Below are 27137 nucleotides of genomic sequence, written 5' to 3' on the forward strand. Positions count from 1 at the left end.
GAGGAATGGCTGATGAGGGCAGATCCCCAGGGTCTCCTTCCCCGGAAAGTGTTAAGAGCACATAAGTGCTCCATGATGCTGGCTATTACAACATCACTACCTCCCAAGATAAATCCGAATATTTCATCTCTGGACAGTTCTAACTGTAAAAAAGTTATTCCTTGTGCTGTGCTAACATCTGTTCCCCTATACTTTTCACTCCTTCATTCTACTTCCAGCTTGGGAGCGAGGACAGAACATGCCCCCCATGGTGGTCCTCCCAAGACCTCAGGTAGCCAGCACCAACCCCATCTTCTTTGCTCTGGTCTAAAAGGTCCAGTGATCTTCATCACTGGTCCCATCTTAGTTTCCAGCCCGGCATGGTAGGGGGATACTTATCGGCAAGTCCAAGGATGTGGGGGCTCTCTTCTATTCTTGGGTTCTCAGAGGAGGGTGTCCCTCCTTGTGCTTCCCCTTGTCCAAGTGATGGCAGGCACAGCATGAATCCTGGGAGGAACGACTTCACCTGGTTGACTTAGACTCCCAAGGCTATCTCAAACCTCGCAGAAAAAAGGTGAGCAGCAAACATCTCGATCAAGATGTGACCGAATGGATGATGAAGCTCCTTATTGAACTAGAACCCAAATTCATTTTCCTCCTCCTGAATACACTTTTATCACCCGTTTGCAGGGTGGGGGGAGATCTAATTTCGGGACTGTACTTAGGTCCCTGTTTCTGTTCATTTGCACCTTGTTAGAGCACATCAGAATTCCAGCATGTGGAGATGTTTTGGTTTAATGATTTAATCATGCCACAAATTACCTGTCCCTCCCAGCTTCGTGTCAGCTACAGACCGAAATGCCACCGACAGGCTGCTCTGAGTGATTAATTAGATTATATTTGGCTTCTGTTCGCATTACAAGTTTTGGAGAGGCAGGTTAGACATTTTTGTTTGGTCTTCCTGAAAGGAGGATGTTATGGGTGGAATCATGTCCCCCCCCCACCTAAATTCATACGTTGAATGTGACCTCAGAATGTGACCTTGTTTGGAAATACGGTTGTTGTAGATGTAATTCCTTAAGATGAGGTCATAATGCAGTGGGGTGGGCCCCTAACCCAACATGACTGGTGTCCTTCTGTAACAGACATGCACAGAGGGAGGACGAGAAGGGCCACAGGGACAAGACAATCATCTGCAAGCCCAGGAGAGAGGCCTGGACGGATCCCTCCCTTGGGGCCCTCAGAAGGATCCAACCCTGCGGACACCTTGATTTTGGATTTCTAGCCTCCAGAACTGTGAGAATCTGTTCTTTAAGCCCCCCGGCTTGTCGTGATTTGCTCAGCAGCCCTGGATCCCTCTCAGCTCTGCATGTCTTCCTCCCCTATCCCAGCTCCCTGCTCGTCAGGGACTGTACAAGGCTCTTCCCCATTTCAGATGGGAACAAAACCAACCCCAGTCATGAGTAAGGTGAGCCACATGGCAGACAGGTCTGCAAATGTCTGTCTGGATTCGGAGAGTCTAGAAATCTAAAGCCAGGTGAAAAGGTGGGCCAGATATGGGGGGACAGAAGGAAGGAAGGGGGCAGAGGAGGGCGGGGCCATGGCAGCCTCCAGAGAGATCAGATCACGGGGTTTCCCGAGCAGGATGTTTGCTAGGGCTGGTGTGTGAATGCAGAAGCACTGGGACACTGGATGGGAGAAGGGGATCATGGGAAAAACCTGAAAAAAGACTCAGCCTCAGCCCCCCATTGGAGGTCAGGACAAAACAGTGTGTTACCACTGGAGGGGTATTTTAGCGAAGAACAAGCCACGTCTGAGGTTCCAGAGAGACCCAGGGCCCTCCTCTCTCTCCCCTTTCTATTCATCAAAATTCTATGCATCTTCTACTGTCTGACTCCCCTAGTCTGCCCTTCCTCCCCAGCTCCCCACAGTACTCACACCCCCGACATGGAGTCAACCGGTGCCTCCTCTCTGCCCCTGGTGCCCTTTCTCTAGGTCACTAGTGTGGCAGATCCTCCCCCTCGGTGGCTGTGTTTTCACCCCCCTCACTTGGCTGAGGGACCCTCCCATGTCTGCAGAGAGGGCTGAAGCAGTTCGGAGAACTCAAGAAAGGGGCAAGACTGAGTGTGTTAAGGAAGGTCACCGAATGGCCCAGAAGTTGTGTGTGAGGTCAGGGGATGGCACAAAGAAACAGATCAGAGGGGCTCAGAAAACCTGTATTACTGCTCCAGAGGAATACACAGGCAGGAGGTGGGGAGAAAAGGAGAGAGGCCAAGGATGCATTTCTTAACAAGGCGGAAAAGGTATAAGTCTACAGAAGGTTAGGGGAGACATACACACACACAGGTGATTCTCCAAGCTCCCAGCAGGAGCTAAAATTGCCATCACAGATAAATGAAGAACCTTTACCTAGCCCGGAACTTCCCAAAGGGGAGGGGGCATTTGGGGCACCACCGTGTGGACCCTCCAACTCTGCCGTCCATGGACACGAGAGCATAGAGCAGACGTGAACTTCTGTGGCTTCAACAAGGGATCCCTTGAGGATGACCCCCAAAAAGAATTTTTTTCTGAATCATGAACACCAGAGTTGAGAGGAAAATGTCTGGATTTATTGATCCCTGCCATGTGAAACATGCAAATAATTCAGAGATGGAGGATAGAAAGGGGGTCGCTGCTGCTACGAATTTCCAGAAAGATCATCGCAATGCCACACAAAGAGAAAAGTTGGGGCAAAAAATGAAAACTCAGAATTCAAAAGAGCTCAGTTGTGTAATAGAGAGGGATTGGGTCCCAGTGTCCACACATCTGGAAAAAAAACCCAAACCATTAAAATGGCTGCTGAATTCTGTCTCTATCAGAAAGCACTCACTGGGGCGCCTGGGCGGCTCAGTCGCTTCAGCGTCTGACTCTTGATCTCAGCTCAGATCTTGATCTCGGGGTCCCGAGTTCAAGCCCCGTGCTCGGCTCCACGCTGGGCATGGAGCCTACTTAAAAAAATAAAAAGCACTCACTGATGGAAAACAAAACAAAACAAAAACAAAACAAACAAACAAAAAAAACAATGCAGGGACGCCTGGGTGGCTCAGATGGTTAAGCATCTGCCTTCGGCTCAGGTCATGATCCCAGGGTCCTGGGATCGAGCCCCACATCGGGCTCTGTGCTCAGCAGGGAGCCTGCTTCTCCCTCTCCCTCTGCCTGCCTGTCTGCCTACTTGTGATCTCTCTGTCAAATAAATAAATAAAATCTTAAAAAAAAAAACCAAAACAAACAAACAAACAAAAAAACAATGCAAAACTCAAGCCTGTTTGTCAACTCAGGTACTAACTCGGCTGTGTCTTAAACAACAAACTGATATTTGTCTAAAACACACCAGAAAAGAAGATACTTTTCTTCCAGTTGTCAGAGCAAAAATCCTTCACTCTTCTGTCCAGCAACTTGGAGAAAAACAAGGGAATTTGTGGCTTGGTTTCCTTGACAACCTTATCTTCACTCCAGGCACCATCCCAGGTCTCTAAGCAACAGGGCACTCTTTAGAATGACAGGGAGGTAAAACCCAGAGCTTATCCTGAACCCCCAGAAACCAAGCAAACCAGGGCAGAGCATGTCCCTTATGGGGCACAGCCCAAATAGCATGGAAAGGTGCACGGCCCCAGATACTCTCACCAAACCCCACATGCAACCCAGCATCCCCCCCACGCCCTTAGTGTCTTAACGTTCCACGTCTCTACTCTCCTCCCCTTGGCTTTTCCCTCTGTCCTCTGGAGGGGTCCGTGGCTCAGTTCATCATGTACCCCACTCCCGACAGGAAAGCCCTGCATGGCCCGACTATGAAGGGGAGGCCACCCCTTGAGACCAGGGCCCAGGAAGGAAAGCTAAGATGCCTCTGTGACTTGCCGATCTTGTAAATGAATGGCTTTGCTGGAGAAAAGCGTTTGATTAAAAGCGGATGAGAGAATATGCCTCTCTTGCTGGACTGACACTTGAAAAGACTGTCTGCACCTGAAAACAGGAGTCAGGGATTTTTTTTTTTTCTTTTTTTTCCCACCAGCATGCCCCTACCTCTTCCCTAACATCTCTGTGCCGGGAAGGATTTCTGAGAATACAAAGAAGAGGAGCAAAAGAGAGAGAGAGAGAGATCACAAGTAGGCAGACAGGCAGGCAGAGGGAGAGGGAGAAAAACATTTCTGGAAATGACAGCTCTGAACTTGAATCAGAGCGAGAGAAGATGAGTGCACAGCTCTGCGGCTGAAAGGAACTGGGGATTTGGGAGGAGAAGGTGTGGACTAACACTGCTTTTAACCGCTGTATCAGGGAAACTGCTGTCTCTCTGGTCCCTTTACTCCTCCGGCAGGCTCATGTCCAAGACCCGAGTTTATCCTCGTATCACCTGTGAGGCAGGGAGGTGGGGCTAGAATGATTCATCCTCCCTCACAGATCTGGAAATCACAACTTGCTAAAGCACAACCACACGGTTATTTTCAAAACAAGGTAAAAACTACAGAATCTGAGTCCTAGCTCTTGTTTACCGGTCGTAAGGGAGAGTTTGGCTAGTCTCAATTGCTATCATTCAAAGGCAGTTTGAGCACATCCCAAATTCCATGAGCTTTGAGTTATTTTCTAATTAAATTTTTTCAGTAGCGCATCAGCAAGACGGATCTGTTTGAGACTCCTCTCCTTGTGCATTTTCCCTTGAGTGGAATTACTGACTAAAAGGGGCAGTGAATTCCTTTTTGAGCACTCATGTGAGTTCCACTTCCAATAGCTACTTGGCTAAAGTGGAGGGATCCGTGCTCTACAAAGCTGATGGCGGGGCTTAAGCCCTGGGGATGGGCTGCAAAGATTGACAATTTGGGGCCACTCCCGGGATTAGGAAAAAGAAGAAGTAGTAGGGGAAGAAAGAGATTAGGGGCAGGAAGAGTTACTAAGGTGCTGGCAATTGGCAGGACGGCAGAATGAGGCACAAAATCCAAGACAAAAGGAAATGGGGCCCAACGTCTACTCCCAGAAGCTACCAACCACTGCATGAGCAGGCAGAATTGTGACTGACCAGGATGAGACCCTGCATGAGGCCGTGGTGCCACCCTTTGGGCAGGTAATATTCAAAAAACACAGGCCATGGGGTTGCCTATTCTCCAAGGGGCTGAGCCACGGTAGCACGGGTGGTTTGACGTGGCTTGGAAATCCAGGTGTTGGAGGAAGCTTGGGTCCAACACAGCCCTCCCCCCACCCGGGGGGCTTCCTACAGATGGAACTCGCCAACTTCCACCTCCTCATGTGTTCTGTGAACAGCCTCCCTCCTCCTGTCCTCTCCCACAGCCCCATACTGAGCTCACTGCCCCTGAGTGTGTGTCTCCAGGCCAATAAGAAGAGAGGGGCCCAAGGCCTTGGAAGCTGTTTCAGGCAGGTCATCCACCCGGAAAAGGGAGTAATTACCCTCCAACTGAGCGAGGAACGTGGCACGGACCTACAAGTGCATTTAGGTATCATTTCACTCACCGTACTTAATGACAGAAAGGGAAAGAGAACAGGATTTTGATTTCAGAATTCATCCTTGGCTAATTGCTATTTGCAGAACACAAGTAACAGTTTAATTATTTTCAACTCCACACCATAACAGCTATCAAGGGAATGGAGACAAAATAGAATAAACAGAGACTTATTAAATACATAATTAATATGCCCTAAAATTAGCATATATAAATACGGATGAGCTGGGACTATTACAAAGTCTGCACCTCCAATATGATCACCTGACTAAATCTGTTCTTTCTGCTACGTCTTCTGAACAAATGAGGCCGTCTCTTCGGGGGACAGGGACTCATCAGCTGGTGAGACGTTCCCCCGAGGATCATCGTGCAGGCAAAGGCTCAGGGTGTTTTCATAAACCAAAGTTTTAGAAAAGCTGCAATCCTCTTTACGGGGAAGCCAAGACAAGTCAAGCTCTGGGGGTAAAGCCAACACGGATCACGTGAGACTCTGCACATAACAACGTCTCTGAGCTAGGGGCCCGTTTGCAGTGGGAACTGTCGTAGGTGTGGCCTCTCCAGGGGGAGGAAAGGTCTGAAGGGATTTCGCTGTGCAGCCTTGGCCTAGGGTGGGGCTGCCCGGCTGAACTGAGCCGCAGGGATGAAGTTCTGGAGGAAAACATGCCTCCCCACGCAGACTGATCTGCACAGCCCCATGCGGGTGGGTCAGTGCTTGTGGCTCCAGATACCTCCTACTTACCCCTTAACTCGCAGAAAGATAGAGAACAAACGGCCGCCTATCAAGCCGGTGGCCTTGACCCCTCCCGAGGGCAGGCGGCTGAGCACGACATTCCTGCTGCCTCCCGCATCCCCTCTACTGTGTCTGGGGGTAGAATTACTGGCAGCCTGTCAGTCCTCCAAGGCCTGGGTTCAATCCCAAGTCTGAGGGCAGTAAATATTATTGTTTAAAACGCACGGAGCCGAAAGAAATGACACCCTTGGCCTGGGGCCTTCCCCTTGTTTTGACTTCCCTTGAGGATGGATTCATTCTGCACTGCATTATAATACGTGCCCCTATACACTTTATCTCCTCTGTCAGACTGGAAGCTCTTTCAAGGCAAGGGGCTGTTTTTCATTCCTTTTTTTTTTTTTTTGTATCTCTCGGAGCATTGAGATCTGTGCCATCTGACGTGGCAGCCTCTAGCTATGTGTGGCCGTGAAGCACCTGGAATTTGGCTGGCGGGACGGAGAAAATGGGAGACTCTTATTTCGTTTTAATTAATTTAAGTTTGAATTTAAAAACTGAAGAAGTAGAAAAAATTTTTTTTTCCTCCACTACGCACAGCTTTGTTTTGGTGAGACTACATTTCGCTTGAACCATTAAAAATTTAGCATCCAAATTGAGATGTGCCAGAGTGTAAAATATACATTGGATTTCAAAGACTTAGTGTGAGAAAAAAAAAAAAATGTACAGTGTCTCAATTTTTTTATATTGATTCTATGTTGAAATAATACTATTTTGACTATTTTCGGTTCAAGAAGGTAGATTTTAAAAATTAGTTTCACTTGCTTTTTACTTTTATTTTTTTTTTAAACATGGCCACTGGAAAGCTGACCAAAGATCTGTGGCTTGCCCCGTATTTCTACTGGACGTGGGGGATCTAGCGGCTTCCCCCACGGAGAGTATGGGTCGATTGTTTGGCTGAACATTATAAACAGATGACTCTGTCGCCCTCGCCGGGTCCCCAGTCTCCGTTATAACCAGAGGAAAGCATTTTTCAGGCTGGGGTATCAGGATTAGAAATCAAATCTGTGCCCAGGACACAAAGAAAACCGGGGACAAAAAGGAATAAAATTGCGTGTGCCAATTAATGAATCACGTCCCTCCTTTTGAAATGGATTAAAGTACAGTACAATAGGTTGTAAAGGGAGAGAAGAACTCAGATGATGAGACCACGAGAATGCACTTCATTCACATCACAGCGGCTTCTTGGCAGCCAAGGGAGAAAAGAAATGTCACACACAATCAATTATGAATGTCGTGTCCGTGAGGAAGGCAAAGCTTTCTCAGGGAGTGCATCATCCTACAATAAATATCCTATTTGGGAGCATTGGGGGATGAACTGGGCATTGTCCCAGCAAAAAAAAAAAAAAAGAAAAGGAAAAGAGAAAAGAAAAAAAAAATGACGATAAATGCTGGGGTGATTTTCACATGACAGTTAGTGTCCTTCCTTTGAAACCCGATTTGAGGCAGGAGAAGGTGTTCTGGGAGAGGGCTAAGCTGGCAAGAACCAATGTGCTGCCTTGCTCGGGGGATGGGTGTGTGTCACCCAGATGAGGGGATGACAAGCCCATCCTTGGAGCAGCTCTTTCCATTTCCCCTGACATCAGACGTGGTGACAAGCCCGCTGTGATTCTTGCACAAGCCACCCCCCCACCCTGTGCTGTCCCCCATTCAAGAGACAAGAAGCCAGGTCAGAACCAATGGGAACAAGATGATGGCACCACAGCGGTGACTCTGTACTACCCTTAACTTAGTGAAAAAATTAATTATTTTCGAATTTTGAAATTTAAGGCATTTTATTCATAATCTGTTTGATACACCCTAAGAACACCTGTCTGGGCAAACAGAATGCCTCTCCTAAATAGAACTCAGCCCAAGGCAAGCTTGGGTAGGCTCTAAATAATTTGTGGAGTTGCATTTTTTATTTTTGCCAAGGATCTAGAGCTGTGCCATCCGATAGAACTTCCTGTGGTGATGGAATTGTTCTGTACCTGTGCTATCCAATATGGTAGCCGCCAGCTGCATAGGGCTGGCTACTCAGCACCTGACATGTGGCTAGGTATGACTGAGGCTCTAAATTTTGCATTTTGTTCAAATCTGATCAATAAATAGTAGAGCATGTGGTGGCTCCGGGATCTAAGCCTTTCTGACTCCAAAGCCTCTGCTTGTCTGTCCCGCTAGCTACCTAGCTGGCTACCACGGTATTGGGCAGGTCCAGAAGGACTTAGCAAAACCACGTTCTAGCAGATATCTGCCTGGCCAGAGGAGAAAGACAACTGGAATTTACCGGAAACTTCGAGTCTTAATACAAAAATATGTTCAAATTCTCTTGCCTTAATTTTCTCCTTTCATTTACATAATAGGTAGGAGGATGACATAATCTAATCGATGTGGAAATGAGTCTGGATTTCCACCCCAGTCCCCACGCAGCTTGAGGACACAGCTCACGAGACCCGAAGGCCAGTCGATAGGGCACAGGCATGGGTCTGTAGCCGGTGGCAGGAGCTGCCGGCCCATCTGAAAGTTGCCCCGTTGCTTTACGGAGGTGGGGGTGGGGGTGCGCTGGATCCTGCAGGAATCCCAGAGCTACGATTTCGCCCTCGGGGCGTTTGTGCCAGTTCTCATGCTCGAACCCAACAGCGTAATTGGGGAGCATGCTACCAGCTTCTGATACAGAGCACACCCAGGGATACAATATGCTGAGCAAAATGTCATCCCAGACAGGAGCCTGAGCTAATTACAGCGTCAGGCTTCCCACTGAGACACAGATAATTAGAGGAGAATATTACAGTGTTTCCCAACTCCTGGGGTAAAGGAGAAGCCTCTTCAAATGTAACCTGCTGGAGATAGAAATTAAAGTGGCTAGAGACGTTCCGTTGGGAGACCACCAAGGCCAGCACCAAACCATCTTTCAGGATCAGAGCAAAGTGAAGGCAAAGTAGGAGGGAGGAGGGGCAGGGGGAGAGGACGAGGTGTGAGGGAGTTACCATCTTCCCGGCCGTACCGTGTTCTAGCCCCCGTGATAAACGCGTCACAGCAGGGGACACGGTGAGTAGCCCTGCTGGTGGCTGGCACTGTTCGTTTCATTTAACGTTGAACCGCAAGATGGGTATTATCTCCACTTTACAGCCAAGAACACTGAAACTGCCAGAGTCCTACCTAAGGTCACCCAGCTCCAAAAGCAGTGGGTGGCTCCAGGATCCACGCCCTTGGCCTTTCTGTTCCTAACTCCTGGGCTTGTTCCCTCTCCCCACATCACCCTCCTTGACATGAGAAAAGGCTGACAATCTGCCCGGGTCCTGGATGGTCCTCGTTTGGCGGTGGTAGTGACGGCCGGTGCGTGGGGGGCCTCGTGGGGGCTGCGGGGGGCTCGTTGCACATGCCTCTGCAGGGCACCCACTGAGGAGGTTCACGTTGCCCCCGCCGCTGAAACCTCCCTGCTGAACTGAGCCGTGGCATCTGGAGTGATGATCGCACCAACACTCCAGAGTGGTGCTGCAGACGTTAACACTTAACGTGGCAAGCTTCAAAAAAAGGAGAAGCATTTCCTGAACGTCTCTAACTGGCTCTGGAAAGCGCTGTGGTCCGCCGGAAGGATGGAAGCATAGCTCACCATAGCGAGGGGTGGGCTGGAAGCAACGGAGGGACGGAGCATGAGTCAAGCTCTTTCTGTGCCTGCTCATGCAACCTCGAGCCTCCTCTTCAGCCTCCCTGGGTCTCAGTTTCTAAAATGTAAAACAGGGTATAAATATCTAACTCATACACGCAGGGTACTTAAGGCCCCGGTGAGTGGCAGCCTCCAACATTAGCAATGGCTCTTGCTACCACCGATGAGTTGTGGCCTTGAGTGGTGCTCCCCGCACTCGTGACCTGAGCCTGGGTCTCTGGCTGTGCAAAACACTCCTCCAGTTTTCTGGAAGCAGAACAATGTGAAGGAGAGGCTGTTGCTTCAGTGATTTCACTGGAAAGGTCCCTATCTAATGATAGAATTTTCTATCCGGTCTTGGTCCCAGGAAAACGGAAAGGCTGTCCTTTCTAGCTCCTGGCTCCTCCCTGCAAGCTCTAAGCACTGCACCTCCAAAGCTGCCCTTGCAGGGGGAGAGGACGTGAGGGGAAAGTGGATGCCCAGGCTCCTGCCACCAACAAGCCCCGGGACGTGTGAATGCCGTCTTTCGTGATGAAGGAGACTTTGCAGACAGGACTGTCCTGGGGAGTCTGCTTCTCTCCTTCTCCCTCTCCCTCTGCCCCTTTCCGCACCCCTGCTCATGCATTCACTCTCCCTCTCTCTCAAATAAATAAATCTTTTAAAAAAAAAAGGAGGGAAACAGAATAGACACAGAAGAGAAAGCAATGTGCCCACAGAGGCCAAGACTGGAGTCAGGTGCGGCCACAAGGCCAGGGGGCCAGCAGCCTCTGGAAGCTGGAAGAGATAAGAACAGACTGTCCCCACAAGAGGGAGCATGGCCCTCCCGGCTCTGTGACTTTAGCCCAGGAAAACCGATGTCGGACTTCTGGCCCCCAGAACAGGGAAAGAATAGGTTTGGGTTGTTTTAAGCCATTCCGTTTGTGACCATTGGCTACAGCAGCCACCGTAAGCTAATAAATCCTCCGTTTTGTTCCCAACCTGTCATTAAAACAACCTCAGTAAGATTATCTCAGGCATAAAGGGATAACTGTTACTTTTTTTGTAACACCCTTTTTTGTGTGTGTTTTGGGGGTTAGGGATGTTGAGGTGGTTAGGTGTTGGAGGTTCTCCTTCCCAAAACCATTTTTATCCTATGAGTCATTCATGATAGATAAGTTGCTAAATCTCACAAAAACATGAAGAAAATAGCAATCAGCCACAGTCCCAGGAATAACCAACCACTGTTGATATTTTAGTGTGTGAATTTGTGGGGTGTTGTTCCTTGGGGGGGGGGGTAAAAAAAAAAAGCCCTTCTGATTAAAATTTCAAGCATTTCATGTAAAGCCACGAAATGTAGCCTAATAGGAACCATCAATGAAGACAAGCCAAATAATTAAAATCAACTGTCATGCTGTTCTGGAGACACAGGCAATGACCCTAGCTCGCTCTAGGTCACGGCAGCAACCAGCAAAGTGAACTTGACTCTTGATTCTAATGAGAGGACAATAAAAAGCATAGGACTCAGCTCGCCTCCTCTATGGATTAATAAATAAATTTAGAATGCAAAGGAAAGCCCCGGAGACCCATAGGAGTTGAATGCCGTCCCTTAGCCCGTCTGGTTGGCCAAGGGAGAAGGGGAACTGGGACCCCTGCTTTCGAATGACACCCCCCTCCTGCTAGGATGGAGTCTAGGTACCAAGTGCACCGGTCATTCCACATGCTCAAATAGATCCTGAGCTCCAACATGTAATATGCGAGCTCCTAAAAGGCAGCGGGCATGGAGCTTCCTGCAAGCAACTCCACCAATCGGGGGGGGGGGGGAGACACCATCCAGCCTGATAAGATCACGACAGACGCAGACGCAGGATACAGCACGGCGTCACAAAGGAAGGGATGATTAACACTGTAAAATACATGAAAAGAATATTGTACTGTCTGTATTATTTTTCACAGACTCATCCAATGCCAGGGCTGAAAGGAATCATAGCCATAATTTAACACATGCGTGTGTGCACACACGCGCCCTGAATCACCAAATGGAATAGTGTTTGAAGGAGATAACTTCTGGAAGATCCCTTTAAGCTCTCAATTTAACTTTCCGGCACAAAGCAATGCTATAGTGCACTGTAGAGACCATAAGCCACTCATGAAAAGAGATTAGTAGGAACTGGATTGCTAGCTGATTTTTAATTCCACTCAGACCCAGAGAGGGAGCTTGTTTTCCGAAGGCCCGGGAACCTCTGGAAGGCTCAGAGCCCTTGAGCCTGAATGATCCTGCATGGAAATCACTTTAAGAGACAATGTTCCAAAGGCCACAGAGTTGCTTTCGCAGAAAACACGTCCCTTCCTCAGGATACCATGTTCCAAAGGACTCGAGCGCCCCAACCCGCCGATGCACACAGGCCAAGACAGAGAAGTGACATGGAATGCGGGGGAACAGCATCTCCACCTGCGGAGATTCTGCGTCTCCCACACGAGCCGGAGGGGCTTGCGTCTGATGGTCTACATCAGCCATGACGGTTTCCTCCTAGATCACTCAAGCTGCTTGCACGACTGGGCCTTTGTTTCTGGAAAGCGGAGATTTCTTCCCTGCTCCAGGGCTGTGGACGGTCTTCGTGAGGCCCATGAACACCCCAAGCTGCCTGTGAGATGTGTGTGAGGGGATCCCCAGCTCTTCCCAGGTTCTCAAGGACGACGGTGAGCCACAGGAGTTTAAGAACACATCCGTCCTTGCACGCGTGTATTAAATGTTAACCCATTGCCCCGGGTGTGTGTGTGTGTGTGTGTGTGTGTGTGTCCTCACACGCCATAAACCTCCAGAGGACAGGACACTCGCTAACAAGCTCTCCTTTTTACTTCCACATTAAAAAGAGAAAAAAAAAATTAACAAAATGTCATCCCCAGGACACATAAAACTGAACCAGCAAAGACAAAAAAACTTCACAAAAAATCAATTATCCTTTTAGTCATTGCGAAAAGTCTATCTTCAAGCCCAGAGTCTCGGGGAACGTCAAAGCTCTAGTTAAATTTTTAATAAAGTATAAAGGATAGCGTTAAAAAAGAGACCTTTTCAAAGGTCAGCTGGCGACAGATAAGCTCTCGATATGGTTCCCATCAAAGGGCAGGAAGCTGGACAGGAGTTAGCAGCCCGAGGCTCCGGGGATGGGCCCCAGGGGGGCCTCGGAGACTCGTCTACTTGCAGTTAGACCCTGGTGACGTCGTTGGCACCAGGGCTTGCAACGACACCTACAATGCCAACGATTCACACCCGGTCTGAACTTCTCTCTGCCGCGCAGACTCTGCTCCTGTCTCCCAACTCGTATGTGCAACTACCTGATCGGCGTCTCCCCTCGAATGTCTGCCGACAACCAAACCTCACCATCCAAAGCCGAGCTGTTGATGTGCCCTTCTAAAACCTGCCCCCGTGGGGTCTTCCCCATCCCAGCTGGTGGCGACTCCATGCTTGCAGCCGGTCAGCCCCGAAACGTCGGGGTCCTTCCTGGCTCCCGTCTTTGTCCACACCCCCAGTCTGCTGCATCAGCAAACCCCACGGCTCTACCCTGAGTGGACGCCAAGATGGGGGCCCTTTTCAGTGCCTCTGGCACACCTGTCCTCGTCTCAGCCACCTCTGTTTGCAGCTCGCATTCCTACCGTGGCCTCTGCCCGGCTCCCCACGGCCGCCCTCGCCCCTCCTGGGTCCAGTCTGAATTTAGTGCCTAGAGAGAAGCTTGGGAAGCACAATTCAGATCATATGCCTCTCTGCTCAAAACCCTGGGGTGGCCCATCTCCTAGAGTAAAAAGGAAAATCCTTACAATGCCTGTGAGCTCCACCTGGGGCAGGGCTGACCTCTCTGTCCTCACTTTGTGCCTCTCCCTCCCACTGACCCTACTCCTACTCCATGCTGGACTCCTGGCTACTCCTCGGGGGTCCAGACGGGCTTCTGCCTCAGGGCCCTTGCACTGGCCGCTGCCTCTGCCTGGAACTCACTCTGCCCCAGAGAGCCGCATGTCTGACTCAAATGCAAGGTCTCAGTGAGACCCACCCTGACTACTCTATTTAAAATTGCACCTCCTTTCTGTAATACCTTAGCATCTCATCAGCCCTGCTGGACTTGTTCATTCTTTATAGCCCCAACCGCCTTCAAACATAACATATAATCCACTTACTAATATTATGTTCATTGTCTATCCCCCTGCTATAATGTTAGTTACGGGAGGCTAGGGATCTTGGTCTGTTTTATGACTGACATAACTCAAGTACCTAGAATTCATTACTAAAATGCAATTCATAAAAGGCAAGACTGGGGAAGACATTTACCCTCAAACTTCTCGATCCAGCAAGCTAGATGCTCGCCAGGTCATGGACCGTTACACTGGGCTTCTGATGAAGACAAATCAGCTGAGGTTCCTACGAGCCACTCAACCCTCATTTCAAAAGACACTTCCACATTCACCATAATAGGGACACAGGTTGAACATGAACTTGGGAATGCCAAGGATCCAGAAGAAGGCCTATTGTCAGGGAAGAAGCAACCTTTGAATTCATGCTGATTGTGGATCATCAAATGTTGGTGTCATCCCATGCACCTTCTTGCTAACACCCTTTTGTTTCTGGCCTTAATCCAAGCTCGCACTGAAGTCAATAAACATTTAAAGATGTGAACTCTGATTCTCCCTAACCTTCTGTCAAAATGAGCCAGGACACAGTCCCAGTTGAGTCCATGGGAACACAGAAGGGTAGAGGCAGGTGGGAGATAGGAAGGGCTTCCTCAGAGGAAAGTGTATTCCTGGCTTCTCAAAGCCCTGTGCTATGAAATCTGGATTTTAGAACACTTTTGTATTCTTCAGGGAGACAGAGAATCACAACGGGATACCTCAAGCCAGTAGAGTCATCTTATGTGACTGTAAACCCAATGGACAGATCTTTATTCATTTTCAACTGGTTAGAGAAACCTTGAGGGGCAGAAAGATCGCTACTATTATGACTGAAAAGACAGGTAAGTACCTTCTCTTCTCTACTGAGTAGGATTTAACAGGTTGCAGCCAACTGTGGAGGTTTTTCAAGCTGTCTTCTGCCAAGCCCTAGGTCTTCCAGTGAGCTTGCTGAGAGTCTGGGGGTGAATGTGGTCAGACCCTTCCACCAGGACAAATCTGCCTGTGGTCAGCTTTGTGTGTTGGGGTCCCCCATAAGACTCGGTCTCAAGGAATATTGAATAGCAAGCTTTAGAAAAACCAGAGAGTCTGCCCATGGCCCAAAGGGAAAGAGCCAACAGGGAAATGAGAGAAACATGCTGAAGAAAAATTGGGGGGCAAACCAGCCTATACAATCATATGATAGAAATTCCCAAGACCAGGATACAAATAATAAGGACCGTGCTTCTCATCTAGGGGAAGACCTGAGCTTTATTGGTTGGAAACAGAGGGCCTGGGTGGCTCAGCTGGTTATGCAGCTGGCTCAGGTCATGATCTTGGGGTCCTGGGATCGAGCCCCACATCAGGCTCTGTGCTCAGCGCAGAGTCTGCTTGTCCCTCTCCCTCTGCCTCTCCTCCCTGCTCACGCACTCTCTCTCTAAAATAACTAAATGGACAAAATCTTTTTAAAAAAGCAATTGGAAACATAGTGTTCTAGACAGGTTTAGTATGTACTGGAATATATAACATATCAATATTTTCATTCTTTAAAAATGACCAAAAAAAAAAAAACCAAAAGTCCTCATTGTACAAGCAGAAGGATATTGAGTTACCCAGAGAGGAATAAGTTCGGTTTGGCCATGGCCTTAGACCCCCCAGTATTGAAGCCAGAGGGTCATGGAGCAACATCTACAAGAGCTTCGAAGAGAAGAACGTGCCTCTAGTCACTGCCCCATAATGGGGTGATGGGTTTGGCATTATGAACGGTGCCAAGAGCTCAGATAATATCTGTATCACCCGGGGACACTCCCTCAGCGAGGTTATTCCTAGAACTTGAGTTCCAGCACAACCAATGATGGATCAGAACGTTGAAGAACTCAAGACTGAGGAAGTCACAGCCAGAAGGGAGAACAGGACCATTATTAATGCTAATTACAGTTACCATTTTCCAAATGCTCATGTGGCCCAAGTACTGTACCAAAATCTGTGTATGTGTGTGTGTGCATGCGCACTACAGCATCTCATTTAAGTATCGAAATAAAATGTAATTCATTTTGCAAATGATATCCCGCTTCTCTCAGTAGTAGCTTTGTGCCCATTTCACAGATGAGAAAACCAAGGCTCAGAGAGCTCAGGTAACTTGTCCAGATACACGAGCGAGTAAGCGGCTGAGCTGGAATTCCAAGATGTGACCCAAGGAGTTCCTCAGGTTCCCTCAATTTATTTTTTTAAGACTATCTTTATTCTTTTTTATGCGTATCTGTGTTTTCTTGTCACTCTAAGTGAAGCATAATATTATTTTTGAAATAGAACGCCAACACATTTTGTTCAATTAAAACAAATCCAGAGACGCAAAGCAAATTACCGCAGCATGCTAAAAAGGATAGGACTGGCAAGGGCATTTCAGACCGGTGTCCCACAGGAAAGAGGCAGGTAAGGTGACCATCAGTGCTAAACTGTACGGAGCTCAGTATTTTAAAAGGGCATTACGCAGAACCAGAGACATCCCGCGCTTCTACGAGCTGCACCCCACAGTGATAATGCAAGTTAAAAATAAAGTCAAGGAAGATTTGCATTCTGTCCCTGCGCCCCTCAACAAAAGGACCCACATCACGACGGTCGGCGCCCCTCTTCCGGCCAGGCAGCTGAGCTGACAGCGACTTTCCCTCCGGGCCGGTAGCCGGACCATGTGGGGGCAGGACCTCACCTGGAATGTTGTGGATGGTGATGGCCAAGATGAGCAGGGCAATCCTCCTCCAGCTGCTGCTGCCAGGCTGCGCCAGGTTCCCTCGAGGAGGCACCGGTGGGGCAGGGCCCTCGGCAAGGCCGGTGGCCATCACCTTCTTCCTCTGATAGGCCTCGCCGTTCTCGCTCTTGTCTGAGCAAAGAGAGAGGGACAGGGAGAGAGAGTACTTTGAAAATGTGCACACTGGTGCTTGGGTAAGCAGCAGCAGGGGGAAATTTCCACCCTGGGGAAGGGTCTCCTCCCTAACTTCCTAACGGACCCCGTGTTCTTCTCTTTCTTCCTCCCTCCCTCCCTTCGCTTACTCGCTCACTCGTTCGGCAAACACTCACTGAGACACTCAGTGCCCAGTGTACAGGGCCAGGAAGGGATAAAAAAGATGAAACTGGGGGTGCCCTAGCAATGCTTATTAGGGAGAAACAATATTGAGCGGTGATTAGGAGCTCAGATTCGGGAGCCAGGCTGCCGGGCTCACTGCTGACTCGTCCACTTATGAGCTGTGTGGCATTAAACGAGCTGTTTACACTCTCTGTGCCCTAGGTTCCTGAGTCACAGAATGGGATAATAATGGTACCTATCCCACAGGGGTATGCGAGGATTAAATGAGAGGCTCCAGGCAAGGGCTTTGCTGCTAAGTGCGCAGGTGTCACGTGTTCTCTCTCTCCCTACGGCATGACACCGTAGGTGACCCTGCTCTCCTGGTCATGCTGCCTTACGGGAACCCATCCACATGCCAGGCCCAGCCAATCAGAATCCCTCCCCGGGGACCGGGGAGGGTGGGGGGAGGTGGGAGACTGGAGTTGGGACAGGCCTTGTGATTCAAGTGCAGATTCTCAATCCAAAAGGTCATGTACGGGCAGCCTGACATCCCACGCAGGAAGGGAACAAGGAAGCAACTTGACAGATGATAGAATGAAGCAGATGCACACAGGCACGCAGAGACGGGAAATGATGCAGCAGGCCAGCCAGCCAGACGGACACACACACAGACAGACAGACAGACAAATGGCAGCCTGAGTGCCGCAGGACATTCTGACGCTCATGGGCTGACTATGGTACCCAGCCACTGGATTTCATGAGCTAACCAGCTAAACTTCCTTTCAAACCTTCCCCTCGGGGGATATATCTGAAGGGTGCCATTTCACAGGCCAAGAGGTGATGCCAACTACCCATGGTCCCCTGGGTCAGATGTGCGCACTCCTGACAGAGGGCAATGGCCCGGGTCTGCGGCAGAGCGCCCAGACCGCAGTGGTGCGTCTGTGGGAGCGGCGTCCCGAAGGAGCAGAGTCTTGAGCAAATGGCAGACATGTGGGGGCAGGAATGCAAAGGAGAGTCTCTCTACCACGAGTGAACACAAGGACCTGCAAGTCATAACTCAGAGGTCATGGACAGGACACCCGAACGTGTTTGTAGGCTCCCCAGCATGAGCAGGGCAACCATACCTCCCAGGAGGGGCTCGCCATCCCGGGGGGATGAGGACTGTCCCCTTTCACACTCAAAGCGTCCTGGTTTGGACAGTAAACAGTGTGGCTTCTCCGGCTTCAGGAAACGGCAGAAGCTTGACAGATACTCGGCTGTGCCGGGGGCCATCGCTGGCAGAGGTCATCAACTTGAAGGGTAGGAGGGACTCTCTGCAGTGGTTCTGCTTCCCTTCTCTGTAGATTTTCCATAAGCAAAGGAATTCTCATCTCTAAGCTGAAAGTTGCAGAAAATGTTTCCCAAAGTCAAATTAAGAGAAAACGGGCAACCGTAAGGACCCCTTTGGCCATGACCGTGGGCCTCTGGTGGCGCCTCTCCTTACTTCTTTGGTGTAAAGCAAGGTAGGGGTCCTTCATCTTACCCTCTCAGGGGCTTCACTTAAAGACCAGAATCTCGCTACATAAACTTGGTCGGGTCTTTGATGCCCTTTTCGGATGAACCCACCTAAGTGAACGCTGCTTTCTACTTCCAAAACAGGAACAAAACAAAAATAAAAAACAAAGCCAAAACACTTCATTTGAAAATCATGTTGTGTTTGTTCACTCAAATCCAGCAGGTCAGCTTGAGGAGGAAGCAAGTGCCAAAGGCAGGCGGACTCAGGCTTCCCCAGGCCCCAACCTGTTCTCTCTCACAACAGTTGAATCTCAGGCCCCGGAGGCCTTCCGTGGATCCTCCAAAATGCAGGAATACCAGCCCCCAAGCATCAGCGGCCACAGCACACATAACTGGTCTCCGGCGACTGCTGCCGTCTCTGCTGGAAAGCGACACGTCCCAGATGCTGTCTGCACGAGGTGAAGCTAAACACACTCACTGCGTGGTCTCCAGGCCATGTGTGTGATGACGTACACACACACACACACAAGCACAGGACTGTCGCTTGGTACCTCACAGATCACACAGCCTTTGTGCACATATGCACATTTGTTTCTCAACACCCAGAGGGTGTCAACTTTTAAGCTGACAATACTTGACGACTCAGGCTGCAGAGGCTGGACAGAAAACTGAGTAAACATCTGGGACCTCAAGTCCATGAACACTGAAGATGCAAGCAAAGCAAGCCCTAGTGCTGTCCAGGAACTAAGCCACACGGTGGCGGGGGGCCGGGGGAGGGGGGCACTCGCCTTCCTCCCGGACTAGTCAGAAAATACCACCAATTCACTGGGCTTCCTTTGAGTACACACACCTGACCCAGCCCTCCAATGTGCGTTGATGGGGCGGTGGGTTTGGGATTTTACAATTTAAGAGAGAACAGACAGGGAAGACATGAATAATTCCTTTAAATCCAAGGGCAGAAATGTACACTGACAATCTCGGAAGCAGGCGCTTATTTTTGTCAGGGTCACAAAAGGATCGGCCTCTGAATCTCCCACAAATAATGCACAGAGAGCAACAGGGATGGGGGCCCCGTTAGGGAATTCCAGCGGCGAACGATCGAGAAGCAGAAAGAGTTGTTAATGGAGGTAAAGCTGCACGCTCTGCCTGGGGGTCCCAGCATGTGAAAGCTGCCATCGGCGCCTTCCCTAGTGGGACATGGCGGGGGGTTGTGAACACCTGACGTGCTTGTTCAAGGTAAATAAGCCACCATTCGGTAACAGCCTCTAATGAGTCTGCAACGAGGACAATTAGTCCAAATAAATCACTACAGAGAGTACGGATGCCTCCTGAGCAATGAATCTCCTTGCCTCTCCCAGCAAGGCGAGTTCAACCACTGCGTGCCAAGAAGCAGAACACCCAGCGCCATGGGCAAAGGGTGACCACCTCACGGAGGCAACCGCCAAGCCTGGTGTGGGCCACAGTGACAAGACCCTGTGAGATTGGCTGAGAGGGGAAAGGTCCGGGCACTTTTGAAGTAGGATTGGCAAAGAGGAAGGACATTTAGAGATGGAAGAGTCGATGTCAGTTCAGAAATGCAAAATGGTGTCAGTGACATCAACTAATCGGTGGTTCTAAGAACTTTTCCTCAATCCTTCCAAAGGCCCCACAAAGCAGAGATCATTCCCTCTAACAAATAAAGAACCTGAAGAGCTGAGAGGTGGAGTTAACTGGTCCCAGGTCACACAACCTGTCCCAGATGAATTCAGGAGACAAGCCAGGTCTTTGCCTGCAGAGGTGACCTCTTAACCAGGGTCCCATTGTTGACTTGGGGTGGGGGGTGGTGGAGTGTTGATCTGCTCCTTTGCTCCCCAAGAAGGGCAGTGAGAGCAGTCACTGCCGTGACATTTAGGGGCTCGAAATCCCAGATGTTTGTCGTGGAAATGTTCAGGGTGCAGAGAGGGTCTGGTGAGCTTGCATCCCGTGACCCCAGAGGTGGGAAAGGCTCTGTGGAGATCTCCTGTCTATTGTCATTCCCACTCATAGACAAACCTGGAAAGGATGCACAAAAACAGTCCTTCTTAACCCCTTAGCTCTACTATTTCCAAGTGTAAAGCAGCTGTAAGTAGAAAATAGTTATGTAATACCAAGCACGGAACACAGGGTTACAATTCTTTCAGGAAGGTAGAAGAAAAGACTTCAAAACTGCCCATTATCCAAAGAGCTCTTTTTTTTTTTTTTTTTTTAATTTAGGCTCCAGCATCTAAGAATCCACACAAAGGGACTCACTGCTGGGGCTCGGCCTATCGTCCCCCAATTTCATCTTTTCTGGGGAGGCACGGCGTTGCTGCATTTGAGGACCACAGGGGAATAGACAGACCTGTCCAAGGCTCATTCTTCCTGCTGAATCACAGGGTGAACTTATGTGACATTCGCACAATAGCGCATGTGAGTCTCATCCCAGTACATCGTATTATAGGGCAAAGCTGTCCCTGGTGCTGTGGGCACAAGCTGGGGGACCACCACGAACCCGGCTGTGTGGGGAAGACCCATCCTCCTCAGGGTTTGACTTCCTCCCCGGGGAAGCGAAAGGTGCTGAAGTCTCTAGATCAGTGGCTCTAAACCATTGTGCATCAGCAACTGCTTTTGAAAGTACGGTGGAAGCTATGATCCTCTCTCCAACACCAACAACAAAAATACAATTCTGAAAAAATTTTTGAATCCTTATGGATTCAAGGACCTCAGACCGAGAACATAATACAAGATGAACACTATGTTAACCTTTGTTTTCATAACCCATGGGCCCAGTCCCCCAGGGACACAGGATGTTGTCCCTCTGATGATGTAACCAGCCCAATGATGGAACCTCAGTCCCCAGTGAATGTGGCAACACTAATTAATAGATCACCAGCCATGAGAGCTTTAAAAATATCCCCAAGACATCAAGGGAAATGATCTGGTTGAATTAGCACAAATAGGCAAATCCTCATCTGCAAAGCACAGAAAACTTCAAACCTCTGGAGAAATACCTTTTTTCTAAACCCCCACTTACAAAATATAAAACGAAGAGTAGTCAGTGATACATATTCATTACGTACTAGATATGCACAAGCAAGATCAAAAGACCGATCCAAAGCAGGGAGAGAGGAGGATCTATTTACTTATATTTTTCCTTCCTTCTTGTTTCCCAGGAGAATCAGAATGATTTGGGGGAAGAAATACAATTATCATTGTGAGTGTGACAAAGCTTGCTAAGAATTTGGTCCTGTTCTTTAATAATTTATGGGATTAGCATGACCTCCTTTATGTAATTAATGCTTAATTTGAACATGAAATAATGACTCGACAGAGGGTAGCATCAGCCTTGGCATGTAGAGAAATCAAGGCCCACGGAGGCCCTTCTTGACAGCCCCATGGAAATTTCGAAAGAGCCAGGTGGTTCTCCCAGTCTTGGCAGATGACACTTCAGCTCAAAGACTTCCAAAACTAAAGATTCTAACTGTCTCTCAACCTATCCACACTCATACTGTTTCCCTTTTATAAAGCCATAAACATAACTCCATTAAAGAAAAGGCCTTAATATCCCTACCACAATGACTGTCATTTGTTCTTATGCCTTGTCCAGTTCATGCACATTCATGTTTTGCATAATTGCAAATGGTGAGAATAGATGCAGCATCACACTGCCTGCCACAGGATGTGGCTCTGTCAACCATGGGATCAGGGCTCTGCCAACCCTGGGATCATGGCTCTGCCAACCATGGGATCGTGGCTCTGTCAATCATTAGCCATAAGGCTTCAGGGAAATGCTGGCTTTGTGCCTCAGTGCCTTTGTACTAAAATGGGTTTAATAATCACATCTTCTTAGTAAGGTTGTTATGAGAACTAAAATAAAGGTAAAGTGCTTGGCACTGTGCCCGGCACATGAAAAGCACAACGAATGTTAGCAATTCCTATCGATTATACATCTTAATGTACAGTTTCATATTACACTTGTTTCACTTAAAACTACAGAAATATTTCCTACATTTCTCAGCCTCTGTGACTCTAGTTTTTAATGCCTTGAGGGACTTTAGCTTAGTTCTGAGCCCATCATTTGCAAAACCATTTCTTTCTATTCAAGTTTGAATGGTCACTCTTTTCCAGATACTAAAAGATGCAGTGCCCCGTCTTGCCACGTGGAGGAATACTCTTTCTGCTCCCTCCCGCCCAGAATGGGCACCCACCCAGGGGAAGTATCTTCTTGACCTCAGGCACTAATTGTTTTATAGCTTCATGATTCATATAGACCATGGGAGCACAGGGTTGACCTATCCCAGGAAACACATCCCAGCATGTGAGGAAAAGTTCCTATTGCAGACGGGGAATCTTTGTGCAACGATCCTTAAATCGTCCATGTGCTTGCTTATAACTCATTGTTGGCCAACAACTGGTTTGCTAAAATTGAACTACAGTGGAGCTGTATCATGGGCGCATTTTACAAATGCCGATGCAGGTACATGCCTTTGAAGATACAGCATGAAAATTCCCTTCATGTATCCATCGCTCCCTTGCTCCCTTCCACTATCTTTTCAAAGTGATTTGGGCTTCGAGCTCCCAGAAAGAGAGAGATGTTTGTTGAAAATGGTAAGAAAATTTAATTCTTGGCTTTTGATGTTCTGGGGAGGGGCAGGTCTTGGTGGTTTAAGGGAGAAAAAGGATGTTCGAGAGGGGTCATTTTGACTCTTCGACCTTTTTGCCTCAAATGCCGTCTTTAGAACCCACGGGGCACTTGAGACGCGACTCAGCTGTCAGGAAGTGGGAAGGTTTGAGTGCTGGAGGCTGGTGAAGGAGTGCAATCTCTCTCTCCATGCAAACAGGGCAGCCAAGAGGATGCTAATGGTGCCTTCCCCCGGGAAGAAGCTCCTCAGCTTCCCTGAGCCCCATGAGGCTACTCACCCACGAGTGTCCTTAGATCTTCCAGAAGCCCTTAGAAATGCCAGCATAAATGCAGCAAATGTGAAGTCCTGGCAGAAAGCCAACAGCGTGCCATTCATTTAAATGTTGCCCATTTCATAAGTTTGATGGGCTTCAGTAGTCAAAGCAGGGCTGGCCAGCCATTTGACGCCCCCCTCACCATTGGGCAGGTGTCCCGAATACAATATTCCTGCCAGTAACCTCATTCTGACTATAAAGATGTAAGTGCGTATCAAAGCAACCTTGAAAACCCTAAAAATATACAGAAGAAAATTTAAATCGCACATAATCACATCATCTAAAAATATATATATGTTTGGAGTTTGGTGCATTTCCTTCCGTGCTTTTTTGTATGGTTTTTACATAACAGAGATACCATATTATATGACTGTAGACTGCTTTTTGTTCTCGCTAAACATAACATAAGCATTTCCCCTCTATGACTGAAAACTCTTACAGCCATTTCAAGCAATACAAATTATTATTTACATTCTCATACTGTTGGGCATTTAGGCTATTTCTAATTTTATTTCTATAAATATCACTGCAAAACCTTTCACCTGTATAAACAACGAGAAATTTGAACAAAATTCCCAGAAGTGGAAGTCAGTGTTGATCAGAGGGCTGGGATACATTTGGCTAATTAATTTCCAGAAAGGCCATGCCATTTACACTCCCGTAAGGTAGAGTTTGCAAGTTCTCATCCTGGCATTTCTTCGTCAGCATGGGTATTTCGCATTTAAAAATAAATGTACTCCTTTATGAAGGAAATGACATTTCCCTTGGTTTGTATTTCTTTGGCCACAGGTGAGGTTAAACATTTTTCAGGCTGTCAGGCGTATTTCTTTCCTCTTTTGTGCAAGGTCCTCTATCCAAACAAGGCCTCTTTAATGACACATGATTAGCTAATTCCTTGCAGCCGTGGGTCATTTTCCAGTGATTCACTTCTGCCTGTGGATGGCCAGTGAGAGTAGCAGACCTCACACACCAGACAGATGTACCCACCTGGCCAACTTGGGGCTCTAGCCTCTATTTGATTTATTTTTTAAAGATTTATTTATTTACTTGACAGAGAGAATCCTCAAGCAGACTCCCCGCTGAGCGCAGAGCCCGACACGGGGCTCGATCCCACAACCCTGAGATCATGACCTGAGCCGAAACCAAGAACCGGCTACTTAACTGACTGAGCCACCCAGGCACCCCTCTAGCCTCCATTTTTAAAAGTTCCTCTTTGACATTGCTCAAGTCAGCATAGTGCCTTCAAAAAAAAAAAAAAGAGAGAGGGGTCATCTGCTTTATTTATGCTGCTAGCTGGTATGGTCCGAAAGCTATTTTTCTCTCTCAATATTAAAACACTACATTTTTCAAAAGCAGGGTATGTGAGAGCTTGCTTCCCTAGTCTTCTTTCTACCCAACGACCCTAGGCTTCTTGTGAGCAACACAGCAGTCCTGCGAACATTATATATATGGTGAGACAAATCTAGTGTGGACAGGATCCTTGCGAGGGCTTCCAGATTTAGCAAATAAAAAGACAGGGTGGTCAGCTGTACCCGAGTTTTGGATAAAACGAAACTTTTATTTTAGTATAAGTATATCCCAACTATTGCTTGGGATATACTTATGCTAAAAAGCATTCTTTCCTTGGAATTAAAACTTAACTGGATACCTGTATTTTATTGGACAGGCCTACTTGTGCCCCATTCAGGGTCTGAGTTCTGTGGGGGGGGCGGGGGAGACACCGTGCACACTGATGCACTCTACTCTGAAAGCAGCCACACACTCAGTGCAAAACTGTCCAAGGAGGCACTGCATGGGTCGCGTGTAATCCAGGGCAGGAAAAGATGAAGGAAACTTCACGAGAAGATAACCAAAGCATTTATTAGGCTTAGTTACTAATCTTTGGGCAGAGAAGCATCTGGAGTTCCAGAAATAGGATGCAAAACATATTTGCAATCTCTGTAACTAGAATAGATGTCTCCATTTATCATTTGAAAGATCACCAGCCACAGGGTTATCAGAGGGTCAAATGCTACCCGGGTAAGGAGGCTGGTTTGACTGCCTTGTCCTTTCAGTCCATAATTCTCAGGCACTGAAAGTAATCCAGGCCTCACCTAGGACGCTTACAACTGGGCAAGCAACTGCTTAGCGACAACGCAGACCCAAACAGATCTGCACAATTGGTAAAAATTAAATATACATCAGAAGAAGAGATCGGTTTACTCTTAGTGAAAGATTTCTCATCCATTAAGCAGACTACCCACTAAAGCACTGCCTGTTCCAGTAGTCTAACTAAGGTAATAATTTCTACTCTCAGGCAAGGGAGCCAAAACATCCAGTAAGATTAAAACGTCCACCTACCAGGTCAGCGCTTCTGCTGTGAAGGCACAACCAACCAATTAATCAACATGATCGCATTCCTGATGAATTGACTAGGGTCTAAAAATAAATCCCAGGTGGGCTCCAGAGCCATCTTGCTAGCTCTTAGTCCACCCTGCACGTGTGTGTTCAGCACAAATGCCCCCATGGGAAAGAGATCGTCACAGCTTTGGGGGAGTCCACCAGCAAAAGACATTTGCTGCAAAAAAAAGTCCCAGCCCACTCATCAGAGAGGAGAAAGGGCATTCTGGAAAACACCAGTGCTTATAAGAGCTTTGCAAAGGACTCTCAGCCGACTCCAGAAAGATGGGAGCCGTGCCCTTAACTTACGTGGTTGTCAATGATCAGGTCAGGGAGGAGGCATCTGGGAGAACAGCACCCATTTCAGGGCTTGCGTCCAATAGCTAATATTAACTTAAGAGTCGCTTGGCTTACTTTCCCCTTTGAGGTAATGCTGTTCTGCCATCCCCTCTGGTTCTGAAAATAAAGATTAACAGCCTAGACCACTGTATCTCCAAGTGTGAAGTGAAGACCATCCATTGCTGGGTCATGGTGAGAACTTATAAAACCCACCTTCTGGAGCCCATCCTAGAGCTACTGGATTAGAATCTGTGAGAGAGGGGCCCAGGAATCTGCCGTGTGCCCTCTCCCGCCCTCAGCCCCAAGGCAATTCTGATATAGACTGAATTTTGAAAAATTAATGTTTGAGACCACGTAAGTAGTACTTAATCCAGGTACTTCCTCAGTCTCTAAATTTACGTCAGTCCAAATATTACCACCCAATTAGATATCTCGAGGTGATATACAGGGACATACCTGATCCTTAGTTCTCTCTGGGCACCTAAGAAGACACGGGATTCTGCCAAACACACAGCGGGGAAGGCAAAGGAATTTAAGACGAGAAGGTGAAAAGTAATTGTATTGTCTTGATCGAAACCATCATTTCCTTATCAAATGAAAATCTTTTTTTTTTTTAAAGAGGATATGGACCATCACAAGGAAAGACAACCACCAGCAGAATAATTGAGAGAAAAATCAATTCCCCAAAACCAAGGTATCCCCTCATCTTCCCTTGGTCTCTGCAGGGTCTCTATAGGGTCTCTGCAGGGTCTCTGCAGGGTCTATGCAGGGTCTCTATGTCTATGCAGGGTCTGCGCAGAGTCTCTGCAGGGTCTCTGTCTACATAAACCCTCCCGCTATTTCTATCTCCCAGTTCCTCTCTTGTCCTAGGAGTTGGTCCCCAGGAATCAAGCTGACACTAGCAAGGAGCACTGTCAGCGGCTACAG

The 27137-nt window shown here is 48.2% G+C and overlaps 1 protein-coding gene across 4 annotated transcripts in view; it reads right to left on the bottom strand.

Moving 5' to 3' along the window:
* SLC39A11 (solute carrier family 39 member 11) overlaps positions 1–27137 on the bottom strand; it is a 326016-nt gene that overhangs the window by 124238 nt on the left and 174641 nt on the right. For all 4 annotated transcript variants that reach the window (XM_032429848.1, XM_032429847.1, XM_032429851.1 and 1 more), the window contains exon 6: positions 16692–16862. In XM_032429848.1, coding sequence (XP_032285739.1) covers positions 16692–16862 — 171 coding nt within the window. The remainder of the gene's footprint in view (positions 1–16691; positions 16863–27137) is intronic.

The sequence above is a fragment of the Phoca vitulina genome, unplaced genomic scaffold, assembly GCF_004348235.1.
Source record: "Phoca vitulina isolate PV1807 unplaced genomic scaffold, GSC_HSeal_1.0 scaffold41, whole genome shotgun sequence".
NCBI lineage: Eukaryota > Metazoa > Chordata > Mammalia > Carnivora > Phocidae > Phoca > Phoca vitulina.